The 27,178-nt window shown below is 40.9% G+C and overlaps 1 protein-coding gene across 1 annotated transcript in view; it reads left to right on the top strand.

Moving 5' to 3' along the window:
• fbxl17 (F-box and leucine-rich repeat protein 17) overlaps positions 1-27,178 on the top strand; it is a 356,455-nt gene that overhangs the window by 97,028 nt on the left and 232,249 nt on the right. The window contains exons 6-7 of the mRNA XM_017702746.2: positions 1,408-1,515; positions 22,504-22,634. Coding sequence (XP_017558235.1) covers positions 1,408-1,515; positions 22,504-22,634 — 239 coding nt within the window. The remainder of the gene's footprint in view (positions 1-1,407; positions 1,516-22,503; positions 22,635-27,178) is intronic.

The raw sequence follows: 27,178 nt of genomic DNA on the forward strand, positions 1-27,178 counted from the left end.
ACATCCATCGTGTATATATCAGTGTAAATATGACTCGGTCCTAAAAGCTTAGGCGTTATAAACAGGTGCTCTTCAACCTGGGAGCTGCAGATGGCTGTCAGTTTTTTTTTGCTGTGTTTCTGAGAGTAACTATTCCAGCAAATCCACAGATCAATGATGCCCTGTTGTCATTATGAGCTAAAACTTCTTTCTTCTTCTTTCGGCTGCTCCCTTTAGGGGTGGCCACAGCGGATCATCTGCCTCCATCTTGCCCTATCCACTGCCTCCTCTACTTTCACACCAACCATCTCCATGTCCACCTTCACTACATCCATAAACCTTCTCTGAGGTCTACCTCTTCTCCTTCTACCCGGCAGCTCCATCTCCAACATTCTTTGCACAATATCTCCACTATTCCTCCTCAACACATGTCCAAACCATCTCAACCTGGCCTCTCTGGCTTTATCTCCAAACTGCTCCACCTTCACTGTCCCTCTGATCTGCTCATTTCTAATCTTGTCCATCCTTGTCACTCCCAACGAAAATCTCAGCATCTTCATCTCCGCCACCTGCAGCTCAGCCTCCTGTCTTTTAGACAGAGCCACAGTCTCCAAACCAAACATCATAGCAGGACACACTACTGTCTTGTAAACCTTCCCTTTCACTCTTGCTGCTATCCTTCTGTCACACATGAGCTAAAACAGACTGTCTAAAAGCTACAGACTTACATTAGTTATTAACTTATATATGTAGTATTACCTGATTAACAGTTTACCACATGGGTCGTCTGGAGCATTGGCTTGTCGGGAAAACCTGTTCAGTTAGGTCATATGAAAAGGTATTTCTGCTGAAGGGCTGTCAGACATTTACATATATTTCCATTTAAATAAAAAAAAGCACCAACAAAAAAGCCCAACTAAATAGTTTGATTATTGATGGTCAGCAACAACATATTGTTTGTATCTTGTCCTGAAGCATACAAGTAGAGGTTGATATGTTTGAATATTGAATTTTAAGTTCCAACATGCATTTTCTGTATTCAGTTGTGCATTTTTTCATAAAAATCAACTAATATTTGAATTTAAATTTGTATTTGGATGGTTCTGAAATACACTATAAGAAATGTTGGGGGGGGGGGTATAACTTGTTTTACTGCACCTTAAAAGAACTTGCTTGTCGCACAGATGGAGCTCTGATTAATGGTGATGGTAAAGGCAGAGAATCAGAAGAAAGTACAATAATAATAATATTAATCATCTTCATCAACATTATTATCATCATCATCCTCTGCAAACTAAGCATGATGATGAAAGTCACATGCAGTTGCCTTTTGTTTCTGTTTAATGTTAATATGAGTCAAGGTGGGCATCAACCTACAGTTTACAAACCTTAAGGTCTCTCTCTCTCTCTCTCCCTCTCTCTTACCAGGTGACGGACAGGTCAGTGCGGGCGTTTGCAGAACACTGTCCAGAACTGCAGTTTGTGGGCTTCATGGGCTGCTCGGTAACCTCACAGGGGGTCATACATCTCACCAGGGTGAGTGATGTCATGCTAACTCATTGCAGATGTCAGATGAATGTAGGCTACATCTCCTTGCTGCTCACCGGAAAACTTTTTTTTTTTTTAAACACCATGAAATTCAATTCAGAAACATTGCTTAAGAACATTAACACAGAAAAATCTGTTCTGTTCTTCTGTATTACTAAAATCTTCCCAGTAATCAGGTTGACTGGAGGAAAACCAACGCACACCTGTTTGGTGTAGGTAATGAGTCGTGCCTCACGCCAGCCTCGGTTCTTTTTTTCAGAGATTACTCAAACTCTGGTTGAAGTTTCCTCTTTTACTTTTAAATCTCATTAAAGTGTAATGAGGTGAATCGCAAAACGTAGATGCTCCGAGAACACCCTGCTGTTTGTACATTACCATGCTAATGAGAGCGGATTCCGTGGTTAAAGATATCTCCCTCACCGTCAGATCAAAAACACAGCCGTAATTGCCTGAATGGAAATGATAAGGTAATGATATTCCTTTTGTTTGTGTGTACCGCTCCTCACTCTTTTCTCACTCGAAATCTGTGGTTAACGGCATCCTCTTAAAATGTAATTAAAGTCAGGTTCATTGTTCAAGTGCTTCTGTCAGTTGACCAAAAAGGAACGGCCTTAAAACCCAACAAACACTTCATGTGCCCCATGTAGAAAATCAAGCCTACACCCAGTGCTCTTTGCATGCACAAGTATTGATATGGATTATTTGTTATTTGTAACAAGAACATCTGAGTTGCTTTAGTTATACATCATATAGGATCACATGCTCCTAATGGAAATAATATTCAGCTCATTGTTGAAAAGTATCTCATGACGGAGACACCGCTTAAGCTGTGATTTGGAGATGGCGCAGCCCTTGAGCAGTGGAAAGAAACTCAATCTGCTGCAGGTGTCATTTTCATCCTGTAGGAAGGTCCTAAAAATATCATTACATTATACAATTCACCTGGTGGCGGCATTATGTGGCATAACAATTATTGAAATGAGGCCCCACTTCCACCTTGCTTTGCGCTGCGTTCTCTCTCTGGATTTTTATTTCCATTTCATTTAGCTCCAGAGCTGTGAATGGGAAATCAGCTCCCTCTCCACCAGAGGGACCTGCTTTATTCAACAGATCACAGCCCAGGCCCCCTTCTCAGCTCCAACTGGTACTTATTGAGCCTTTGCATTCTGAGGGAGGAAAGAAGAATTAGCCTATCAAGTAGTATGAAATACAAAAAAGTGAATGCGCAAGCAGAAGTTTGCGCTGTTTCAAGAGGGAGTTGTTTGATATTTGAAGCCAAAAAAGCAAAATGCTGGATAAGTGCATCTCTGTACGGGTCTCACAGCTTACGGTAACTCTTCTCATGTTTACTTTCAAGTTCCTTGCTCATATAGGAGCACCTGTTTTGAGAGAAAATCCTCCAAGCTTAGGTCTCAGAGCTGCTTGACTCTTCTAAATAAGCCTCCTGCACTTCGCTCTTTAATGATCTCTCTCCAGGATCATTCGGCACCTCTGTCACTGCCATCCATCATCAGCAGGAGAAATGAGTCTCATTCAGGAACGGAATTTTTGATGACTCTCCGGGCCAAAATGGACTGCAGACCTGCCTTCATAACCACAGCCGGACTGTCACATCGGGCAAGGACAGTTTGAAAAGTCATCAGAAAGAAGTCCATTACTTCTATTAACTTCTCACTTTGCTCTGTTTAATTTGCATTAACTATGTCTTTCCTAAGCGTGGCACAGATTGAATTTGAGTGAGTTAGTTTTAAATTTAGTATGAGTGGAGGAGCTCTAACATGGACCGTCACTGACAGTGAGAAAGGAAGTGGAGCATAGTTTGAATGTTTGAATGCTATTACTGGACCACCTTCTACTGCCCTAGTGGCCTTCTGGAAATGATCTACTGAGGGATGTTTATTTTTTAATAGCGTAATATGTTTCTTCATACTTTCTCACAGCAGAACAAAATCATTATTTCGCAACACAGGGAAGATAAATTTGTGTCTCGTTCCTGCTCAGAGTCCAGTGAGTGTTCCTTCATGATATTAATGGCATTATTGATGTGCATTTTCAGGTCTCTAGGCTTTCTAATAGGTTCAGTGGAGTGTCTGGGGGAGGGACCTAGAGTTAAGTCGGTTCATGCAAGTCAGAGTCTTGAAGAGTCTTGAGGCTTTAGAAGAGAATTTTAGTTTAGTCTCGTTATTAACTGCAGCTTGTGCATTTATATGTGTACACACACTGTATGGACACCTACATATTACACCTATAGGAGATTTTATGACATCCTTTTTTTAAATCCATAGGCATTAATATGTAGTTGGTCTCCACTTTGCAGCTAGAGCAGCTTCTACCCTTCTGGGAAGAACTTTTATAAGATTTTTGAGGTCCTGGCTCACGGTCTCTGTTCTAGTTCATCTCAAAGGTGTTCGATGGAGTTGAGGTCAGGAATCTGTGTGGGCCAACTGCTTCCACCCCAAACTCACCCAACCATGCTTTTATGGACCTTGTTTGTGGACTAGGGCTCAGTTAGAAACTGGAACAGAAAAGGGCCTTACCCAAACTGTTCCCACAAAGTTGGAACCATACAGTTGTCCAAAATGTCTTGGTATGCTGAAGCATTAAGATTTCTCTTTTATGGAACTAAGGGGAAGACTAACCCCTTAGCATTACCTTCCTCCACCAAACTATACAGTTGGCACAATGCATTCAGACAGGTTATGTTCTCCTGGCATCAAACTGAGACTTGTCTATCAGACTGCCAGGTAGAGAAACGCTCTAGAGTGCAGTAGCGGCGTGCTTAACAACACTCCATCCGACGCTTGCCATTGTGCTTGGCCATTGAGCTTGCATGCAGCTGCTCAGCCATGAAAACTCATGCCATGAAGCTCCAGGTGCACGGTTTTGTGCTGATGTTAATCTCAGAGCAGGTTTGGAGCTCTGCAGTTATTGAGTCAGCAGAGTGTTGATGACTTTTATGCACTATGCCTCAGCACTCGGCGACCCGCTCTGTAACTTTAAGTGGTCTGCCACTTCGTTGCTGAGTTGCTGTGTTTAATGAATGCTTCCACCTTTCAATAATACCCCTCACGGTTGATCGTGGAATATCTAGGAGGGAAGAAATTTCACAAACTGATTTGTTGCAGTGGTGGCATCCTATTACATTATGATGCTCAGTGGTTTAGCGAGTTCTTTAGAATGACTCACTCTTTCACAAATGTTTGTAAAGGCAGGCTGCACAGGTAGGTACTTGATCTTATACACTTGTGGCAATGGAACTGAATGAAACACCTGAATTCAGTGATTAAGAGGCGTGTCTTAATACTTTTGTCCATGTAGTGCATATGCATACATACCTACATACAGATATACACCCACCAACCCACCGACTCACCACTTTACTATGTATACCTCCTTGTATTTTCACTCTTTCTCTATTTTATCAGCTCTACTAACCATATAGGTGCACATTGTAGTTCTGCAAGACTACAGACTGTAGTCTCTCTGTTTTTTTGCATACTTTGGCCCAGTTCCATTTCTTGTTTTCGAGTGTCACCCTAACCCCTTAAAACTGAGTTACAAGGGGTAGTCAGCTATTCAATAACTTCGTGTTTGAATTTTCCCGTTCCACCTTAAATGGTGCAGCAGTTACATTCTGGCGTTTCAGGAGTCAGAACTGCTGGACTATTTAAGGTGGAACTGGAACATTAGCTAGCTAGCTACCAAAACATTACCATAATACTTCAAAATGACATTAAACTAATATAATATAGTGGTTATTGTAATTTTTTTAACAGGGAAAATACTTACAGTTGTGCAGTTCTTTGGTCACTCATGCAGCTGTCTTGCTGTTTTTATTCTTTTATTTCTCATAACACTCTGTTTGGAGTTAATCTCTGAAAAACCTCAGTTTGGAGGTTTTGTAGCCCGAACACTTTTCCCTACTCCTCTATCTCAACATTTGGGACACTGTAACCCTAGATGTTAATGCGCAAATCAGGCGATTTGGCAATAAGGGCTAAGTGGTCAGGGCAAAATCAGGCAATAAGGGCTAAGTGGTCAGGGCAAGGGGTGAAGTGGGATTGGGCCATTCTTTGCCCCCTTTCACCCCCTCAGGACCAACAGAGCTGTAGTGTTGGATCTCAGCACTGTAGTGACAGTGAGGTATGGTGGTGGGGTGTTAATGCATGTTGCACTAGTGTGAGTGGATCAGACACAGCAGTGCTAACTTTATTAGATGCACTTGCCTTGTTGTCCACATTGTAAATGTAAAGAGAGAGACAGTAGCTCATCTGTTGCTGCACAGTTTGTATTAGTCATCCTCTAGTCCTTTATCAGTGGTCACTGGATACTGCCTACAGGATGCTGATGGCTAGATGTTTTGGTTGGTGGACTATTCGCCGTCCAGCAGTGAACACTGAGGTGTTTAAAAACTCCAGCAGCACTTACACACAAAAACTTCTTTACTTGTTCCAGCAAGCTAACCACATCTTCCTAGGGTTAAGTGGGACCTCACTAAGGTGGACAGCATTTGGGTGCTCTGGCGGGGTCAAAAGTCAGATCACCAAGGTTGTGTAGACTGGAAGAGTTGCATAGAGAGACGGCTGGAAGCCTCTTCTGACCTCCACTGCCGGCTCCAGGAAAAGTGGAGGATTTCAGCTTTCTTTCATGTTTTGAACAGCCCTGATCGCGATGAATATTCTCTCCTCCTTTGATAAACGAGTGCCAAGTTTTATATCATGGTGTGCCACATGCTAATAAGTAGTCCAAGAAAAAAGGCGGGGGGAAATGGGTAGAGGGACCTTTAAACAGACTTTCATTACTCGACCCCCTGCAGCTTTGCATTGGCGCACATATAGATTTAATACAGCATCACTCCTTCTCACCCTGTCACACATACCTCGGTCATTTGGAAACGATTATCACACGGTCTGTGAAAACGCCTCCAACAGCCGGCTTTAGCCAAGAAACCCCTTTACTTTGTTCTTTGAGATGTTTTAGATGGCCCTTCATTTTAATGGCTTTCCCTTGACTTCGTTTGCCCATCAATCTTACTCACTCCCTCTGGAATTGTGATATTGTACTGAGATGGAGGGCGGAAAGAAAAAAAAAGTCCATTTAGATAAAGGAAGACAAAAACAAAAGTCTGAGGAGTACTTTGTAAAGGCATCAGAGGAGGCCTGGCTGTGACAGTAATAACAGAACTCATCTCTGCCAGCTCTGTTCCTAATTTGAAGCCCCAAAGCCTGTTCAGTTCTGCTGAGCGCTGGAAAAATGAGCAAACAGAGCACAGGGCTCCCGGCCCAACATCTGAGCTGAGCAGAGGATTCTAAGGGCTGGCCTCGAAGCCCAGCGCTATTAGTCTGATGTTAAAAAAGCCTAATCAACTCTGACTCTTGAATTTTTGGGGTTTTGTTTCGGACTTGATTATTTGGCTGTTTTTTTTTCCTGCTGGCAGTATGTGATGATTATTTAAGTGGCCGGCTTTACTGACCTCATTTTCATTGCCCGAATTCAGTGGTGTAGAACAAGTGAAGCAACGCTCGAGGAGTTATGATTATCATTGTATACCATGTTCAGCATTCATTAGTTATTGCTCAGTGTAATGTTTTATAAGTGGGGTCATGATGATCAACATTTAATCAGTTAATGCATGTATTATATATTCCCTGTGGGTTCAAATGCCTCAGTGCAGTCCCCCACTATCCTGAAATCACTCTCTCATGTCCTCAGGCACACTGAAGTGTTTGGACTGTGTTTGTGTGGTTTGTGGTCAGAGGGTGGAGGAGAGGCATCTCAAGAGTCTGTCTGTGTCTCTCTGGTGGTTAGAAAGAGCCTTCTCTCTCTCTCTCTCTCTCTCTCTCTCTCGCTCTCGCTCTCGCTCTCGCTCTCTCTCGCTCTCTCTCTCTCTCGCTCGCTCTCTCTCTCTCGCTCTCTCTCGCTTTCACTCTCTCTCACTCTCTTGCTCTCTCTCTCTGTCTCGCTCTCTCGCTCTCTCTCGCTCTCTCTTGCTCTCTCTCTCGCTCTCTCTCGCTCTCTGTCTCTCGCTCTCTCTGTCTCTCGCTCTCTCTGTCTCTCACTCTCTCTCGCTTTCACTCTCTCTCGCTCTCTCTCTCTGTCATGCTCTTTCTGTCTTTCTTTCACCTGTTCTCTGTCTTTCATGCTATTTTGCTGTCTCTTGTGCCACTTCTCTCTGGATAGAAAGGACCTTCTCTCCCTCTCTCTTTTCATTGTATATAAGGAAACCTGTTTCCTCTGTACAAATGACAATAAACACTTTGAACTTTCTCTCTCTCTCCCCTGCTCTCTTGCTCTGTTGCTTGCTCTTTCTCTTGCTTGCTTGTTTGCTCTGCCTCTTCTTTTCTTTGTCTGTGACAGTCTCTCTCTCTCTCTCTCTCTCTCTCGCTCTCTCTCTCACTCTCTCTCGTTCTCGTTTTATACCCTCTCCATCCTTTCTCCCTTTCTTTACCAACTCCTACCTTCTCCAACCTCTTCCTCTCCCTCCCCCCTCTCTCCCTCCCTCCCCAACCTCGTACCTTCTTCCTCTCTCTCCCTCTCCTTCTTTTGTTTCGTTCTGTCTCTTGCCCCCTCATTCTTTGGTTAGAAAGCCTTTCTCTCTCTCTCTCTCTCTCTCTCTCTCTCTCTCTTTTTTGCCAACCCCCCCACCCCAGTTGGAAAGGGCCACTTCTCTCTTATCTGCTGTAGCTGACTGGGAAAGGCTAAATAAACAGGCTGCCAGCGGCCTTTGAGCCAACCTTGCGTGGAGCGATAACCCCCAAAGTACACCAGGGGATGAGGAGCAGGGTGGGGGCCGCCAGAGGAGGGAGAAATTATTCTAATCAATTTATTCACAGCCAACAGCTGAAGGAAGAAGGGAATTCTGCAGAGCCCCAAAAAATAGCAATAAAAAAATCGCCTTCTTGATTCTTCAAACCTATGGAAAAGAGCAGGGGCGGGTGGCTGGGAAAAGGCTGCCGCTAAGTTGGTCAAAAGGCTTTCATTACATATTCCACCCCGCTCAAGCCCCATTTCAGACTAAGTCCTGCAGAGCACACACACACACACACACACACAGGGTGAAGAACTAGAGCTCCGAATCCTGAGTGGATTTTAGAGGGAGAGAAAAAGTGAGATAGAGGGAGAGAATGGGACAGTATGCAGGGTAGAAGAGCTGCAGACAGTGGAAAGGAGTGGATGTTGAGAGTGGGTGATGGCATGGAAGGAAAGGTTGTGGTGCATGTTGAAAAGGTATGGTGTTATTAAATTATTGTTGCACCCTCAGGCTTATATCTTTGTCACTTTCATTCCGTAATCTTTAGGGATCTAATGTCTGTATATTTCTCAAAATGCCCACCAGCTAATGGGTCTGTAGAGAGTTTGCAACACACTGATCCCACACAGTCTTTTAGACTTGGCAGATGTCACCTCAAAATCTCTGATCTGTGCAGCAGAGGACACACGCACTGTGTGACCTGGCCTTAACTCTTAGGGACCACAGGCCAGAATCTCTTATCACACTGGACACAGGGCCACCTACAGACTCATTCATCAGAATCCTCTGCTCATACACATACTGACGCCATCAGCTTCCATTTCTGGATCCATGGACTGATCTAAGTCACAATTATTTGAGAAGACCACTACATTTTTATATATATATATATATATATATATATATATATATATATATATATATATATATATAAAATGTTGCTGTCGGAAGAAAACCTTGTATCTCCATTGTTGGCATTTTTCAGTTTTTGACATAATTTGAAAGAATCTGTTACTCTTTACATTGTGTATAAATTTTATGATGAATGGCATAAAAGAAATGACCCAAAATGACATGGGAAAAATTCTGGTTCCATTGACTTACATTGAAAGTGAAGTATGTTTTTTCCTTCTCCTGTAAAGTTACTATTGTGGAGATACAATGTTTTCTTCTGACAGCAGCTATATATACATATATATATATATATATATATATATATATATATATATATATATATATATATATATATATATATATAGTATAATATAGAGATAGATGCATAGATAGATAGACACTTTATTGATCCCAAATGAAAGTTAGCAATATATATTATTTGGAAAAATATAATAATCATATTATCAAGTTTGACCCCACCTTCCTCCCGTAATTCCAGCGCGGATTTACTGAAAGCCGCGAACATAGATGAATATTTGGATAAGAAATGCAGATGTTCTATTCCATTGCAAGGGCTGGAGAAATATTTTATACAAATTAGCAGCTGAGTGTAAAGAGTGCCTTGATGTACGTCTCTACATTTAAACATTATAAAGACTCATATTTGTGTTTGTTCCGCAAGCTGCTCCTCTCAGTGGTCTGTTGCTGCGTACTTGTATTTCTCCTTGGCTTTGTTCACTCTGTCTCATTGGCTGTTGCCTTAAAAGACGTAGTTGAGTTACGTCGCTCACCATTTCTCACTATTGGACGACATAAGTCAAACATGTTTGAACATATCTGAAGGCCTCTGATCATTCCGGCTAAAGACGGACTCTTTCCCCATTAAATACTACCTCTTAGGGAGTAAAAAAATTGTAAGAAGGGGCAAATGGGGTTAAAATCATGCAATGTATGCCCATCTTAAACAGTGAAGTTGTGTGTGAATTCATTTCCAAAAGAAAAATCTTACATGTCATTTTTTTTAGCAGTCCAAATTCTATAGTTGCTAAAATTTAGTTGATTTTCTAAGTGAAAAAAAGTTAACACATTCATCTCCACAGTGAACAAACTTCTGCACGTTTTAATGCACCGTTACTTACTACTTGCTGAATGTGCGGGGGAATAAAATGAGAATTTTTTTTCTGCATATGACTGCACTTTATGAACTATATATGCTATACATCTCTTTGTGAACAGATGAGACACATTATCACTCTGTCCAGTTTGGGGGTTCTGTTTTTATTTTTGTGAAGGTACCTTTTGTTTTCATAAGAGCCAGTATAGATTAGAGGTTATTGTGAAGTGCATTATATGATCGAAACAGACAGGACTTCCCGGTTTTAAGATCATGTTTCACTGTTGGAACAGGCTGCTCTCATTTGGACACTGTTAGAGACAGTGTTTTCTCTTCCACATGTGGAGAATGACCTGTGAGGGATTTGCTGTGGTAGAGGGACTTATCACAGAGAGAGAGAGTGGTGAAAGTTTAGGTTTAGCTCCATGGAAACAGGCCCTCACACACAGACCTCGCAAAAAACATTCAAACTCCTCTGAAGGAAAGTGGAACAGTTCAAATTGACAGGGGAGCTGGATGTGAGAGAAGTGTGGCATTTGATGTTCAGGCTTGTGGGCACTCGTTTTTTTTTTCTTCCCCTCTTTTTTACTGCTCACTGCCATGTTCTAGTCCAGAGACAGAGTCTTTTTAATGATGGTGTGCGCACCAGTATCCAGACCACGATGCTACATTCAGCTGCAGGAAAGGCCTAAAACTTTGGCTCAGCGAGTGATTCTTCTTCCCTTGAGAGGCCCCAACCACCTTTTTTTGTGTTGATTTTCACAAATCGTGCTAAAATAACAAGCACGCTATTATGATTCTCAAAATGACACAGTAAAAAGTTCCGATTTTTTCCGCCTGTGCGTGACTGGCAGAAGCTGTTGTCGGCACTTGTTTAAGTGGAGCTCTGAGAATTTTCGTCACTTTGGGGCCGCTCGCTGCACCAGGCGTTTTATGCCTTTGGCCCATCGCGCTCTTAACACCCCATTACTTAATGCCTCTCCAGCAACTTTTGAAAAGTCCCACCAGGACCAGGCAGCTGATTCAAAGCAAATAAATACGCTCATGTCCAGTCATAGCCGTGGACGTTGGCTGCCTTTCACCGCCCTTTTTTTTTTTTTTTAAATGATCACGCATGCCGCTGCTCTAGTGTAAGTTCAAGGCTGTGTGTTGGAAACGTTTCTTCGCCTTTCTTTTAAGTGAGAAAGCAGCATTACATGATAATTAGATCTCTCCTCATAAAGTAGCTTTTTTTTTTTTTCTTTCAACAGCATATTTCCTGTTTTCAGAAAGAAGACGTAGTAGGTGAGATTCAAGTGTAGCAGCGGTTTCATTGGGAAAATGTTTTAATAGTGGGAAAGTTCTACTTTACTAAAAATAACATTGACGTAAGTTTATTAGTTCAGTCTTCGTGCATGATCCGTCATGTTTGGCTTGGATGCACTTCTCTCTATATTATTTATCTCCTTTTTTCTGTTATTGATTTCACATAACCCTCTTAAATCATTCGAGTTAAGTTGGAATGAACAATACTGAATATATTCCACATTATATGATTGTGTTAGTATTGATTTTGGAATAGGTTCTCTCTTTTATTTGTTAAGAGACTACGGGGGATTTTAGACCTCAGGACCTCTCTACACCTGAGAAGCCAGGAAATATGCTCTCTGTTTTCCATCACTACAGTAATGGCTCTGTGAGAAACAACCTTTTCCCCTGTTTTGTTTTAATATATATTTTTATTGTTTTTATTGGGTTTTTTTGTGTAATAATTAAAAACTAAAAGCCCAGTGCTGCTTGTCCTTAAGCCCCAGGTGATGATTAATTTGGTGGGTGTTGAGATAGAGGCTGGGCATTAGGTTGGCCCCGGGAACAGCTGTATTTCACAAGTTGCCTGTTTTTATTAACACGTTGAATAATTACACGCATTGGCAGCCAGCGCCGAGTAGGACGCCATTTCCTGCAGTCCCCTTGCCAAATATTTTTTTTTCTGCCGTAGCCTTTTCCGTGGCGTACTGGAGATGTTAATGAGTCATGTAAACTCACAGCGTTTTGTTGAAGTTGACGGATTGAGAGATGGCTCGCTTAAAAGGGAATTGATTATAATCTATCAAAACTGGGAAAAAAGTGCAAAAATAACAATTTTGGGGGGAAGCGTGATGAATTTGCCTAATTTAGGACTGAGTTTGTTTTTGTCATGTCAGGGATTTGGAGAGTAGGTGGCTGTATTTGTAAGAAAGTTCAGAATGTTTCCCGCTCCCTAGAGAGCGTATTTAGAACAGGACGGCTGCAGCAGGAGCCCCGGAGCTTTTGGAGAACGAATGGGTGAGGGCGGGGGTGCGGGGTGGTGGGGTGTGTTGGAGAAGCTGATTTCATGTGCAGCCATGCCAGAGTTATGCATTCATATTCAGCAGCCTGAGCCAGGAAAGCAGCCATGCTGGAGGAGAAGGCCTAGCGTTATCGTACTACAGTGCCTTTGCCAGCCTCTGCTCAGACATTGTCAGTCCCCCCTTGCCCTAAATGGGTGGCGAGAAATAAATAAACAAATAAACAATGTCCAAGTTTGTTTTAGCATGCTCGCTTTTGCTAGCACACATTTATGAATATTGCATGCTTGTTGTAGGCTGTGAGTAGGCAGATTTATCTTCCAGTATGTTACTGATGTCCTCTTTCTAGCCACTTGTTTGGCTGGGAAAATGCATTAAAGAAGGGAAGGGGGTAGCATAAACAAATAAAAAATGCAGAAAGGCTGTATAATGGAGTAGCGTAAGCTCAGTGGTAGCATTGTGCGCTGGATTTGTTTGTGTGCTGCTTCTGTTGTGACAGAAAACAGCCCTCTATTGTGAGAGAGAGAGAGAGAGAGAGAGAGGCAGGCAGAGTATCCACAGAGCAGTGCGCTGCTTCTTGCTTATTTGCAGGTTTCATGTCTTGACGCCCTTTTGTTTTGCAAACAATGCAATCACATCTCCCCATGAATAATTTAGCCGTTCGATACGCAGTCGGTCACTGGGGCATGCAGAGACTGTGGCTCACACATGTTTGTGTGTGTTTCAGCGGGGGCTACGCAAGGCCAGGCTTTGTGTGCGTAGATACAGCATAGTATAGTGGGTTCTGTGCTGGAGAGATTCAGATAATTAGTTCTCATTATAGTGACATAATTCTGCCTTTGAATCAACGGCGAACGCAGCATGCTGTTATTTTTTTATTTTCTTTTTATTGCTCAGGTGTTGCATTACTGTGTGAAGGTGGGGCGCTGAATCGAAAATACACCAAACCAGTTCGCAGCATCAACCAACGGAACTTTTCCACTTTTTCCACCACTCACCTCTTACTGAAATGTACGCCTTTATATCATAGGTTTGTAAATGGTTCTAGGAAAAGCCTTTTATTGATATTTCACAATTGAATTGTGCTTTTATTAACCCGTTGAATAATTACATGCTTTGGCAGTCACCGCCGAGCAGAACTACATGTACACCAAACCAGACTGCAAGATCCGCCAGCACCACTTTCTCCAATATTTCCTCTTCTGTACCCTTTAATAACATAAATAAAAGGTTCTTGATTTGTACGGTTCTAAGAAACATCCTTTCAATTTTAAGGACAGTTGGAATCAGTCAAGATGGGAATTGGCAGATTTTTGCTCAAAACACAAAGTTGGTAGTCAATGTGTTGTTTTATTTGGCAGATCTGTCTTTTATAGGTAAATAATGTGAGCTGGGTAAGTGCACTTTCCCTGTATTTGAATGCTGCTGCTACCCCAAACCAAAATGTTGAAGTATAATTATGCCTGACTTAGTGTGCTAAACAGCCAGGTGCATCATAATTTCAGTCTAGTGCTTTGGTTCATGCTATTTAAACAGGCAAATTATATAAAATTGAAATAATTTAAAATGCCAGTTTGGCCCATTAGAGAACAATAATGCTGTTTATTTTGCAAGTTTGGCTAGTGAAAAAGCACTGTAAATTTGTTAGTGTGTTTCATGGGTTAATTTAACCACACAGTGTGAGCTTTGGTTCAAAAATGATTAACAGCCTTTTTTGCTGAAAAAATTCAGGATCGGTGCATCTCTAATGTAGAACCATTATATTTTTAAGTGCTTCTTTACATTTTTAACAGGTTCTTCGCACATCTCATTTACAAAAGCAGAACTCTTAAAGACAAAGCCACAGTTTTTAGTTTTTAGAGAACCAAAAGTGGATATTCTGTGACAAAGCTGCCAAAGTGTGGCCTGAGGACCAAGATTTGTCCACTAGAAAGCTACCCTAACCCCACCCCAACAAACATTTTTATTTATAAATAATGAATTAAAATGTGATTTTTCTTTAATATTTGTGTCCTGAAGTAATTTAGTAACAAAATACAGTACAAACGAGACAACAGAGAAAATGGGACTGCTAACAGACGTGCAAGATCCGTCGAACTACCAAAACTGTCACCTTTAGTTTTGGCGTTTTATCATGTCTTGCATGTTTACGCAATACATAAAGTTTTCATCTTTGATAGATAGGAGAAAATCATTCTTGCTTCAGAGATGGAAAAAATTCACAGGTTTTCTCTCCACGCTTCCAGTGTAAGAAGACACAAAATCCAGATAATCTAACCAACATTTAAGACTGAACTTTGAAAGGGTGGAAAAATACCTCTACAGATTTCTTGGATAACCTGCACGTCTCCTGAAAATGAGAAGGAGCTATAATAAACGAAAGGGGGAACTCACTAAATCCTGAAAAATCTTTTATGTTATTGAGGCTTCCGTGTCTGTTCAATGGGTCAATGACAAATAAGGTTTTTCATAAAATTACAATTTCAAAACAACATAACGTGCATTTTTATATCTGCACGTATATTTACATTTATGTCTGTGTGCATTCCATGTCTCAGATATAGTTACCATTATCAAAGCTTTTAATTGTTTATGTACTGGTCTGGTTGCACCATTCTACTTTGTCTGGTTGTGCTACCTGACTTTTCAGGCTAATTTCAAATGATGCATGACTTGAGTTTATAAACATTATTGTGATAATTACACATTTTATTGGTTTTCTTGAGGTCATACCACCTGACATGTAAACTGACATTCTATGACTCAGGAATTATATATTTTTTCAAAATCTGTGAAAGAGCCACTCACCTTCAAATTGCACCATGAAGGTGTTTTGGGGTCTTTTTTATGATGCAGTACCCTGGCCTGTCTTTTGTAGTATGTAAAAAAACAAAAGGCCTTGTTTTGTTGCACTGCCTGACATTTAAGCAAGTAAGTCGTTGCCGTATTTCGCTTTATGTTTTTATTTTAAAGTTTTAAAACATAAAATCATCACAATTTATTTTATTTAGAATTTTATGTAACTAAATTACTTTTTTTGATAATTTAATGCATCAACCTGTATAAATTCATATATAAAAGAGGTGTTGTATCATTGCATTTTGGCCCCCTAAGATTAAACGTTATGCCTCCCCTGTTCTGGGACTTTACACCAAAGAACTCAAAGCTGTTTTTATGCCTGTGTTGTGAGAATCATATAGAGGAGCAGAGGTGACTGGTTGTAACTCTAGCTGTAATTTATGTTGAGTCATACTCCATGTCTGATGGCATTGCCTCCTCTCCATCTGCTGCTTGCATTTCCCTTCCCTCTCCTTTTTTTTTTTGCTGGGTCCAGTCCAAGCCAGGCATCTCTAGGGTAATGCAGCCTGGGCCGCTTTGGTTAGCATTTTGTTTTGCAGACCAGTAGTTGAGCTCTTCTCTTTTAATTAAGGTCAATTGGTAGAACACATCTGCTTTAACTGGGGAGCCCTCTGCCTGCTGCCTTAACCTGCACAAGTGTAGGTTGGTTTTCTAGTTAATATTCCACACTGGACCTGTAAATGATGATTGTTGGAAAGCACAGAACTGTTGTACTTGGGGGGAAAATGATGCATTTGATGAATTTACTTGACTCAAATTTATACTTAACCTATTTTACATCAACACAGTTACTGCTAGAAGTATACACAATTTGGACAAAAGTATGAGGACACCTGACCATCGTAGGATTTTGCTGGACTAAATGGATATGGACTAATATGGACTGGCTCCCTCTTTGCAGCTATAACGGCCTCCAAACTTCTGGAAAGCCTTTCCACAAGAAATCGGAGTGTGCCTGTGGGGAATTTGTGTCCATTCTGTCAGAAGAGCATTTGTGAGGTCAAGCTCAGATGCTGAGCGACAAGGCCTGGCTGGCAATTAATTCTCCAGTTTATAAAGTTGTTCAGTGGGGTTGAGGTCAGGGCCACTGGAGTCCCTGTAGACCAAACCTGTCAAACCGTGTTTTTACGGATGTTGCTTTGTGCACAGGGGCACAGTCATGCTGGAACAGGTACGGGCCTTCCTCGAACAGTTGCCACAAAGTTGGTAGAATGTGATTGTCTACAATGGCTTTGCATGCTGTACCATTAACATTACTGTTTACTGGAACTAAGAGTCTGAGTTTACCCTGAAAACCCTGAAAAACAGCCGCAGACCATTATCCCCCCTCCACCAAACTTCACTGTTGCCACTGGGCATTAGGTAGTGTTCTGCTGACATCAACAAAACCCAGATTTGTTCATCAGACTACCAGATAGTGAAGTGTGATTCATCATTACAGAGAGCATGTTTCCACTGCTCTAGAGTAAGTGGTGGTATGCTTTACACCACTCCAGCCGATGCTTGACATTGCCCGACTTGCTTAGCCATGGAAACCAAATTTGTGAATCTCCTCATACACAGTTTTCATGCAGATGTTCTTTCCAGAGGCAATGCAGAACTGTTTAGTGTGTGATGCGACAGCGGACATGCGATTTTACACAACACACACATCAGCACTTGCCAGCCCACACTATGAATTTGCACGATCTACCACTTCGTTGCTGTTCTTGCTCTTACACGCTTCTATTTTGCAATAATAGCAATTACAGTTGACTGGGGCAGATCTACAGAGCAGCAGAGAAAATCATTGGGACTTCACTTCCTCCAATACAGGACATTGCAAAAAGTCGCTGTCTGACCAGAGCTCAGATCATAAACAGAGACCCCTCCCACCCCCACCATGGACTGTTCTCGCTGCTGGCCTCTGGAAGGAGTTTCCGAAGCTTTCGAAGCAGAACAGCCAGGTTCCAAAACAGCTTCTTCCCACTTGCCATAAGACTGCTGAACTCTAAATAACATGCTGCTCCAATTCTTTTCTTTCTTTTTTCTTTTTGATTATCTCATACATTAGACCTCCAGTGCAATATACTCTTGTACATATTCTTCTTCTTCTTTCGGCTGCTTTATTGTTCAAAAATAGCCAAAAGAGATTGACAGCTTTACAAGCAATTACTAACCAGTTCAATGTTGGATGTTGATGGAGACTTGTCGTCTTCTGCATGCGTTTTTTTCTGCTTAGTGGACGATGTGGCAGTGTGTTGGTTTGGCAGAGAGATGTGTAGTTGTATGCAAAGGTTTGAATACTCCTGGACAAATGACTTGTTTTGTTGCTTTTTTACATGAAAACATGTTAATGCACTTTTGCATGGGCTATATTTTATGTTTTATTTTGTCAACATTTTCTGCATTGTTGGCCTTTATGTGCCATTCTGCCTGAATAGTAATACTAGCACCACCAGTTAACCGAGTACTCAAATATCCATGCACATCCATCGTGTATATATCAGTGTAAATATGACTCGGTCCTAAAAGCTTAGGCGTTATAAACAGGTGCTCTTCAACCTGGGAGCTGCAGATGGCTGTCAGTTTTTTTTGCTGTGTTTCTGAGAGTAACTATTCCAGCAAATCCACAGATCAATGATGCCCTGTTGTCATTATGAGCTAAAACTTCTTTCTTCTTCTTTCGGCTGCTCCCTTTAGGGGTGGCCACAGCGGATCATCTGCCTCCATCTTGCCCTATCCACTGCCTCCTCTACTTTTACACCAACCATCTCCATGTCCACCTTCACTACATCCATAAACCTTCTCTGAGCTCTACCTCTTCTCCTTCTACCCGGCAGCTCCATCTCCAACATTCTTTGCCCAATATATCCACTATTCCTCCTCAACACATGTCCAAACCATCTCAACCTGGCCTCTCTGGCTTTATCTCCAAACTGCTCCACCTTCACTGTCCCTCTGATCTGCTCCTTTTCTAATCTTGTCCAGCCTTGTCACTCCCAACGAAAATCTCAGCATCTTCAGCTCAGCCTCCTGTCTTTTAGACAGAGCTACAGTCTTGTACATATACTTATTTAAAAATTATTTATCTGTTGATATACATATGTTTGCATATGCACTACACTTTGCACTACATTGTATTACTTGTATTAACGATTTACTCTGGGCCAAGGCAATGAAATGCGCACTGTACGGTGTTAATTTAACTGACAATAAAGTCTTTCTAAGTCTATCTAGCAGAGCAGAAACTTCTGACTTATGGTAAAAGTGGCATCTGAGCTCTTCAGTTTATCCCATTTCTACTGTTGATGCTTATCTGTGGAAAGTGCATTTCTAAAATACCTGTTAGCCATGAGTGTGGCTGAAACACCTGAACTCAGTAATTAAAAGAGGTGTCCGCATATTTTTGGCTATATAATGTATATTTCTTAAATGTGGAAATGATTTGCACATTTCAGTCAAATTCAAATTTTGAATTTCAGTCAAATTCAAATTCAGTATCACTTTGTCTGTGTGCTACAGTCTTAAAGGTGATTTATCAAGGATGTTTTAGTAAAGACAGTGGTTCTATGTAGAACCATAAACACTTAAGGAACGATTAGAATGCTTAAAGTGTTCTCTGCATCGTGAAATGATTCTTCAGATTAATGGAGAATGCGTTGTTTATGATTCTATTTAGAATCTTTTTGAAGAAAAGGTTGGACATAGCATTAAAAAGGGTTTGTCTGTTGCAACAAACTTAAAATGTAACGATAGAAGAACCCATTACCTGAGGTAGACAGTAATAGAGCGATGGTGAGAGAGAGCGAGAGAGAACAATAGACCTTTGATAAAGCCCTGCATGTCAAGCACACGGTCCAACTGTGGTACACATGGTTCTGTAGACCTTGTCAAATCTGGTTTGTTTTACTGACATACAGAAAAACACTATATTGGCGACTCTTGCTGTAATGATATTTTTATTAGTGCCTGGTTGATTTAGCTCATAGTTTCATTTTCCACCATTGCACTTAGGCAGCGATGATGTAATTGAATAAATAAAGCCCTTGTGAATAGCAATGCAGGTGTACATAATTTTATGTGTGTCGTTCCTTGCTGTTGCAATAAAGTGCAGTTAGTTAGTAACGCTCATTGAGTCAGAACTAGCAGGACCTGCATTTATTCAGCAGGGCCGTATTGCTTTTCCACGCATTTATGTACGAATGCATATTCATGAACTGATACCTCTCATATCCAAATCAGAATCAGTGCAGAACGAGTTTGGGTGGCCTTGTTGTGGTTGCTCTACCTGCGTAGAAACGGAAGATGGGAATAAATGCAGGGACAAGCAAGAGGGAGGACGGCAACGGCATCTGTGAGTGAAGGAGGTGGAGGCAGAAAGTGAGAAACGGAAAGGGCGATTAGCTGAGGATGAAGAGATGATTAATCTCCTTGTGTGAAGTGCTTCCATTGATTGTGGTGTAATGAATTCAGGAGAAGAGATGCAATGGAGGAAAGTGGAGCTTAATGCAGATATTTACCGGGTTTTTCACTTCAGCATGCACTCCACAGCTCATGAGTCTTTAGTTAGTAAAAGCAATAGGACAGACAAATGAAGCTGCAACTATATTGATGCAGTAGATAGTGGACTCAACGTAGCTTAAGGGTTGGGCAAAATGGTGAAAAGGTAGGGTCATGATACATGACGTTTTGAGCGTGATGCGTATCAAGATGTTTTGTTTCTCTGGGACTTTATGAAACACCAATAGGGCTGCATTATAAACTTCAATACCTAAAAACCGTAGTTTGCTATGCCCATAGGGAGCCTTTTCTATACCTCTTTTATATTGAAATATGCAACTGGACACTGATGAAGAATTACTGATACCCACAGTTTGCTCAGAAAATCATATTATGATGTGAAGCACTGTGCAAAAGTCAGAAACTGTATAATTTCCAGTGACCATTAATTACAGTTTAATTAATTTTTAGGAGATACTTTTGATTGGATTTAAGATAATTCACTTACGTAAGGAAAGGGGAAAGTCAAAGGAAAATAAGTGAAAAAGGAGTTCCCAAAACTAAAGACATTTTTAAAATATAGAAACGGGAAACTCGGAAAAGAACTCCTAATATCTGTCCGGACCCCGCCAAAACGGTCACGATTCAGCAATACTTAAAGCTTTTGTCCTCGAGAGATAAGAGAATATCAAGCTCCACTTTTGCATTAGATCTAAAACTGTCCACAGGTGTTTCTGTCCATCCTTCCATGGTGAGAAGATGTTAGACAAAGCTGCTCAGAATAATGGACTGGGCAAACCTAAATGATTGGAATTACTTAAAAAGCAGAAAATACAACCGACTTCTAAGATTAAACTTTGGAGGTGTGGAGAAACATCTCTTCAGATTTCTTTGAAAAACTGAAAGCAAAGTCAAGAGTTTTGTCATATGCACAGAAGAGCAGGCAGTTACTCCGTACAATGAAATGCTTACTTTGCTGTTCCACCGTTCACCAAATATAATCTTAATATAATCTTAGAAGAAAATAGAAAAAAATGGCAATATAAGAATAACACTAAAAACAATAGTAAAAAACAACTAGAATACTGAAATATTTAAAATGATATTTAGCTCTTGAGGCTTCTGTGTAATTTTCTGTTTAATGTGTATTTTCTGCTTTATTTCCCTGGTGGTTTAAATGACTCATACTTAATGGCCTTTTTGACTGGAAATTAAGCAAGTGACAGGTAATCTCTGACTTCTACACCATACAGTAATTTATTATGGTAAATGGCCACCCCCTCATAGTGTTGCGCCATACATATTACAGTAGCCGAGTGTTGATTATACACTGTTTGTTAATGGACACATATGTTAAACTGTTCTGAGGTCTTTATATTTTAAAGGGCCTATGTCTGTCTACCAAAAAGCTTAAAGCCTCAATTTCTAAGAACCTCGACTAAACGTATGTAACTGTATAATTGATATAAGGACTATGAACTGGGGAGTGAATGCTATGTTTTGAAATTTTAACAGTGTTTATATTGTATCACAGATTTCATATTACAAAAATAGGCCTTTTCAGTGTAGCCTGGTCACTTTGTAATATATCGTTCTATGAGGGATATAAAAGGGGGGCGGTATTCATACTTACACTGATGTATATTACATGACGTATGATAAATTAGGCTCTTATTACTAGTAATTGCTTTAAAGATCCTCCGTCAGTATTGGATGTGCATAGAGAAAGTAAAAGGTGCGCATTTGCATTTAGTAGTCAACACACACAGGAACTCTATTGTCTCTAGAGCAGAGCATTTGACCTGAACATTGCCTCTATTTAGCCCTCATCAGAAGTGATTAGAATTCTACTGTAGCCTCCTGCGCTGCTGGGCCATAATTTTGAGGTATGATTGCTAAGTGGAGATTTATGAAAGGAAGTGAAGCCTGTCTGTTATTAAGCAGAAGAATGTTCCTTTAACTCTAGGGGCTTGGGCTTCTTGTACAAGCTATTACATGCTAATGAACCATTAAGATCCAGTCATTAAGCAGATTTCATAGGACTCTGGTTATTTGTCCCAGAACATCAATGTAACTTTGTATTATTACGAGCGAGAGGTTTTTTTTTCTCCCTTTTACCAAACTTTGTCATTTTTTTTCCTTCTGAAAACATTAGTCTGTTCATTACGGCAAATGTTTGCTTTGATGAAATTCATGACTTCCAGGGGAATTGTGAAGTGTAACACGTTAGCTGAAGAGTAGCTGAAAGGGAATATTGCAATCATCTAGTAGTGGCCTTATGAAATGTTTTTCATTGCATGAAAAGTCAGACAAATGAGACCACAGAAACAAAATGTGACGTACTCAAACTTTTATATTCACTTTATGGAGCTAATTTACAGCCACACTAGTCCTAATGTACTCTAATCGTACAGTTTGCTTGTCTTTTTACTCATTTTATTCTCTAATAAAAAATATTTTGTAAGTAATTTGCCAGGCTAGCTCCACCTGTCAGCATATGCTGAACAGAAGATAACAGTGCAGTTGGCTCGAGTTTTTAATCTCAGTTTGTTTTTTCCCCCCCACTGTAGCTTCGGAACCTCAGTAGTCTGGATCTTCGGCACATATCTGAGCTTAACAACGAGACTGTGATGGAGGTGGTGAGAAAGTGCCGGAACCTCAGCTCCCTCAACCTCTGCCTCAATTGGAGCATCAACGACAGGTATGTAACTCATCAAAGCCTCTGCGCTGGCCATAGTCTCGTGGGGCCGTTTTGCATGAAAATTATGCTGCGCGGTTTGACATTCTAGATGAAGGTCAGTACAATTCATGGTGTGTCTATGGCCTATTCATTGCAGTTGCCCAACGATATTTTCCATTATGTTGTCCTTATCTACACTTGTTTGGCAGAGGTGTCTGTGATGGTTTCAAACTTCATTAAAGATGAACGGCCTTGTATGCAGACCTCTGTATAGGTGCCTACTGTTTGATACTGCAGGACCGGGACTATAGTAACAGCGCATTCTTCCATTCCTCTTGCAGACTAATTGTTGTTCATTGATTGCTTCCTACATTTTGTTAGAGTTATATTTCTGAATGCTGGGTCACTGAATGCTGTACGTGTGTTTGTGAAAGCTAGGCCGCTGAATGCCATTTCTAATAAATGGAAAAAAAGTTTTGACCTGAACTACACTCAGCTAGCAAAATGATAGCCCTCACTAGGCAACAGGCATAGCTGCCAGTGAAGCAGTTAATATTCAACAGGAGGCTGCTGCTCCATCACCAAAACCTGATTTAACCTTCTTGAAAGTTCATAGAAAGATAAAGATGTTCTCTTCGAGTTGTTTATTCCCCCCATGACAAACCTGCAAAAACAACACCAAACAGGAAAAATGAGTCATTTCATTCCTCTGAAAAGGCATAATAACTCACGAGTGGCTGTTTTGCTTTTAAGCAAGAATTGTTTTGGCATGAGTCTATGGTGAGAAGAGTTCACCCTGGCAGCACAGTGTCAGCGAGTTTATAGTTTTTTCAATTGCTTCCATTAGTTAGTCTCATGGAGCTAAAGAAGCTGAGAGCTCTCTTAGCCTTGACCCTCTTCAAAGTTCTCACCACACTGACAAACAACCACAAACTCTTTACAGTTAGAGCAAATCTTCGAAATGGATTTTTAAAAACACTGTTTGTTTTTCCTCAGTCCTTTATCCTGCGAAACCCTTTTTCGCCTCTCTATATTCAGTACTAGCTTTGTAGTACTGACCTTCACTCCAGTGCTACAGCCATCTTTGCATCTTTGGTGGTTATGACACCAAAGTCAATCTCTGCTTTTAGTGTCCAGGTGACTCACAAGTAAAAGAAGAGAGGAAAAGATGAGATCCAAGAGGTTCAAGAAAGTCTCATTTTTAATGAATGGCACGCAATTAAGTATCTCAGTGAAGCTTTATTGACCAAGTTATTTAGATTGATTACATTTTTATTACCTAAAAAACACGTGGAATTCCTCCCCCACACAATAACTGGATCAGAACGAGGGAGACAGATGGTTGCCGAGGACTAATTTGTCATCAGCCGTCCATTCATAGCTCTCTTCTGAGGCTAATTTTTGAAATTATTTAATGACCTTGTCTGTAAAAATGTTTCGAACCTGGTTCCTTTCCAAAAAAATCTAAAAATATATAATCTCTCTTCGTAAAAAGGAGAAAAAGGAGGGGAAAAAAATGAATATGACAGATTAATAGTAGGTGTGCATGATTGGTATTAGTTGACATTTGTTTCACACGCTCACAGAAATGAACTACAAGGGATTTCGGACGTACAAACTGAGAATATGTCAACATTAAATAAATAGTTATCTTTAGGCATTTGCCTCGTGTAAAACTGATGGACATGTTGAGCCAAGGAGAAATCCATTCTAATGAAACTGAATAAATTGCTCTGAAATGTTTCAATTTTGTTCCATTAACAATTGCATTTTATGGGTTGGGATAGTGTAGTGGTTAACACCTCTGCCTTCTACACTGTAGATTGGGGTTCAATCCCCACCTGGGTAAGCACCCTACACTATACCAATAAGAGTCCTTGGGCAAGACTCCTAACACCACCTTGGCCTGCCTGTGTAAAATGATCAAATTGTAAGTCGCTCTGGATAAGAGTGTCAGCAAAATGCCGTAAATGTAAATGTTGACATATCAAAGTGCTTGTAGACTGACTGGACTCTGTCCGATTGAATGGAATTCAGTATTTGGTATAATTTAATTGTTAATCCAGCCATTGATTTTTTTTTAGTGCAGTGTATCAATATTTATTTTGGCGAATGGATGATTCGTTTTTATCTTGCACTTTTATTATGTGCAACGCCCTGATAATCGACAGACCACCTTTTATTAATTTAATTCCTGGGCAAAATGACCATTAAGTACAAGTTTGTTTTTCCATCATCAAGGAAAAAAAATCTGCAGGGATATTTTTTTCCACAGCTTTAAAGTTCAGTCTTAGAAGTTGGTTGCAGTTTCTGCTTCTTATGATCCAAACACATTCAGTAATGTTGAGGTCTGGACTCTGGGGTTGACAGTCCATTGCTCTGAGAACACCAGCGGCTTCCTTGTTTAATTTGTGAGGTTTTTTGTCTGTTTCCTTTTCTCAGTAACAGCTTCTTGACAGCTACACATCTTTTCAGATTCATAGCATTGGGTTGTCTTATCTGATGGGAGACACTTGGGTGACCAACAAGGTCTTGCATGGTTGTTAGGAATCTAGTTTTCTCTGATAGTTTTAATGTTTTTTCTTGAACCCTTCTTCCCTGTTCTTTATCCAAGTGGAAGTAAGCCAGCAGTGTATGCATGTCCGTATATGTGTTAGATTTAACCACCAGCCTGTGTGTTTCACATCAATCTGTATATTTAGCCTGCAAAATATGAGCTTCAAGTGCAAAGCAAATAAACAGTGATATTGTCTTTGTTGCCTGTCCAAAAGTGGCTAAAAAATACGCCAAAAATCTGTCAGCCACCAATTTGACTTTAAAGAAACTGGAATCAGAATCAGCTATAAAAACTCATGATCGATGCACCCCTAAGGAATATTGAGAGAATCAGGGGCACGGTTCATATGTAGAAGTGTAGACTGGGGAATGGCTGGAACTTGGAAAAGTTGGTTGGTCTGATTTCATGCTTTGAGCAGAAGCAGGTGTTCCTCTGCAGCAGTGCATGTCTCCAGCTCCTTTGCCCTAGATGTTCTGCAGCTCTCCAGCACCTGGGCATGGGAACCATCTGCTTTTTAACATAGTCCTTTAAGGGCTTCAAACAGCTACCGCTCTAAATCATGGACATCCGATTGAGATTATGCCCAGGCAAATGTGTTAAACTGCACTCCAGCCTGGTTTCTCAAGAAGACCAGGTGTGGTGGGTAAGGCTTAACACCTGTGGAGTGTCTGGTTTATCTCATGCCTAGAGTTGAAGCCAAGGTCAGAAGATATCCAAGCTTTTTGTCAGCATCATTGTTTTTGATAAATTTTGTGTTCATCTGCTGATTGTAAGTAGATGTTGTTTTTCCCAGGCTCGCTTGTTCATTTGATGTTTGCTGGGATGTGATTAAGGTGATACATGAGAATTTTTTTGTGAAGAACCGAACTGAATGACCTTGCGAGCTGGTCTCCTTCTACAGTTCAGATCTCTGAGGAGGTAGGCTAGCAATGGGAATCCTGGAAAAATATTTCCCTTTCCTTTTTTTTCTTTCCTTTTTTTCCAGTAAGGAAGGGAATAAAAGACCCTTTCACTCAAGAATCAGGGTATCTCTCCCTGGTGAGAAAAACAGCTCTTATTTTATTTATTCTCTTCCTTTAATGTATCGATTTATAGGCTTGGCAAGCCATGGAGTTTTTTTTTATCATGACTGCTTTGAGTGTTAACACAATATTGAATTTACAATGCACCGCAGATACAATTGGTTGATCCTTACAGTTCCTGTTATTTTATGACTTCTGAATTTATTTGAGATGTGGTTGACGCATATCACATTACGTTACCTTACGTCTTCTAATAAAAAAAAAAAAAAGCTCTGCAGAGTTCGCTCTGGAAGAGAGTATTCCCACCCTCGGCCATTTATCGCATTTTGATTGATTCTTTTATAGCGTTTGCTGGAGGGCTTTGGGGCAAGGCTGGATGCTGACAGGGTTAGCTCAGGCCTCGTGAGACTTGGGGGTGAGAAGGAAAGGGAAAGGTTTAGAATTGCAGATGGGTTTTGCTGTAATTTGCAACCATTTGATTTTTATGCAGTCTCCCAGCTATATACTGCAAACGCAAACCTTCAAGGGCTTCAATAAGCCGGCCTGATAATGTAGGGTGTTGGTGTGAGCATCACATTGCAGCCTGCCCAGGGAGTGTGTGTGTGTGTGTGTGTGTGTGTGTGTGTGTGTGTGTGTGTGTGTGTGTGTGTGTGTGTGTGTGTGTGTGTGTGTGTGTGTACACAGAACGCCACCTCGGTTCCTGTGCGAGAATCCGATGGAGAGATTACCTCCCGGGAGGGGTGTTTGTGGCGCGCTGGTCTTAGCCCTGCTTCCGTATGCACAGCGGCACGGCTTAGACTGCTTAATCGACCCCCGCTGAAGGTGTCTGGGCGCACGAGCGTCAGAGTTTGCTCAGCTTTACCCAGCTTTCACACCCTGACTTGCGCACCGAGCTGAGGTTTAACACGGATGGCATTCTTCACTATTGGGAGCAGGCGCAAGGCCTTTAAGTTGACCTCTCAGTAGGGGATGAGTTAGGCATAAGC

The sequence above is a fragment of the Pygocentrus nattereri genome, chromosome 28, assembly GCF_015220715.1.
Source record: "Pygocentrus nattereri isolate fPygNat1 chromosome 28, fPygNat1.pri, whole genome shotgun sequence".
Classification (NCBI taxonomy): domain Eukaryota; kingdom Metazoa; phylum Chordata; class Actinopteri; order Characiformes; family Serrasalmidae; genus Pygocentrus; species Pygocentrus nattereri.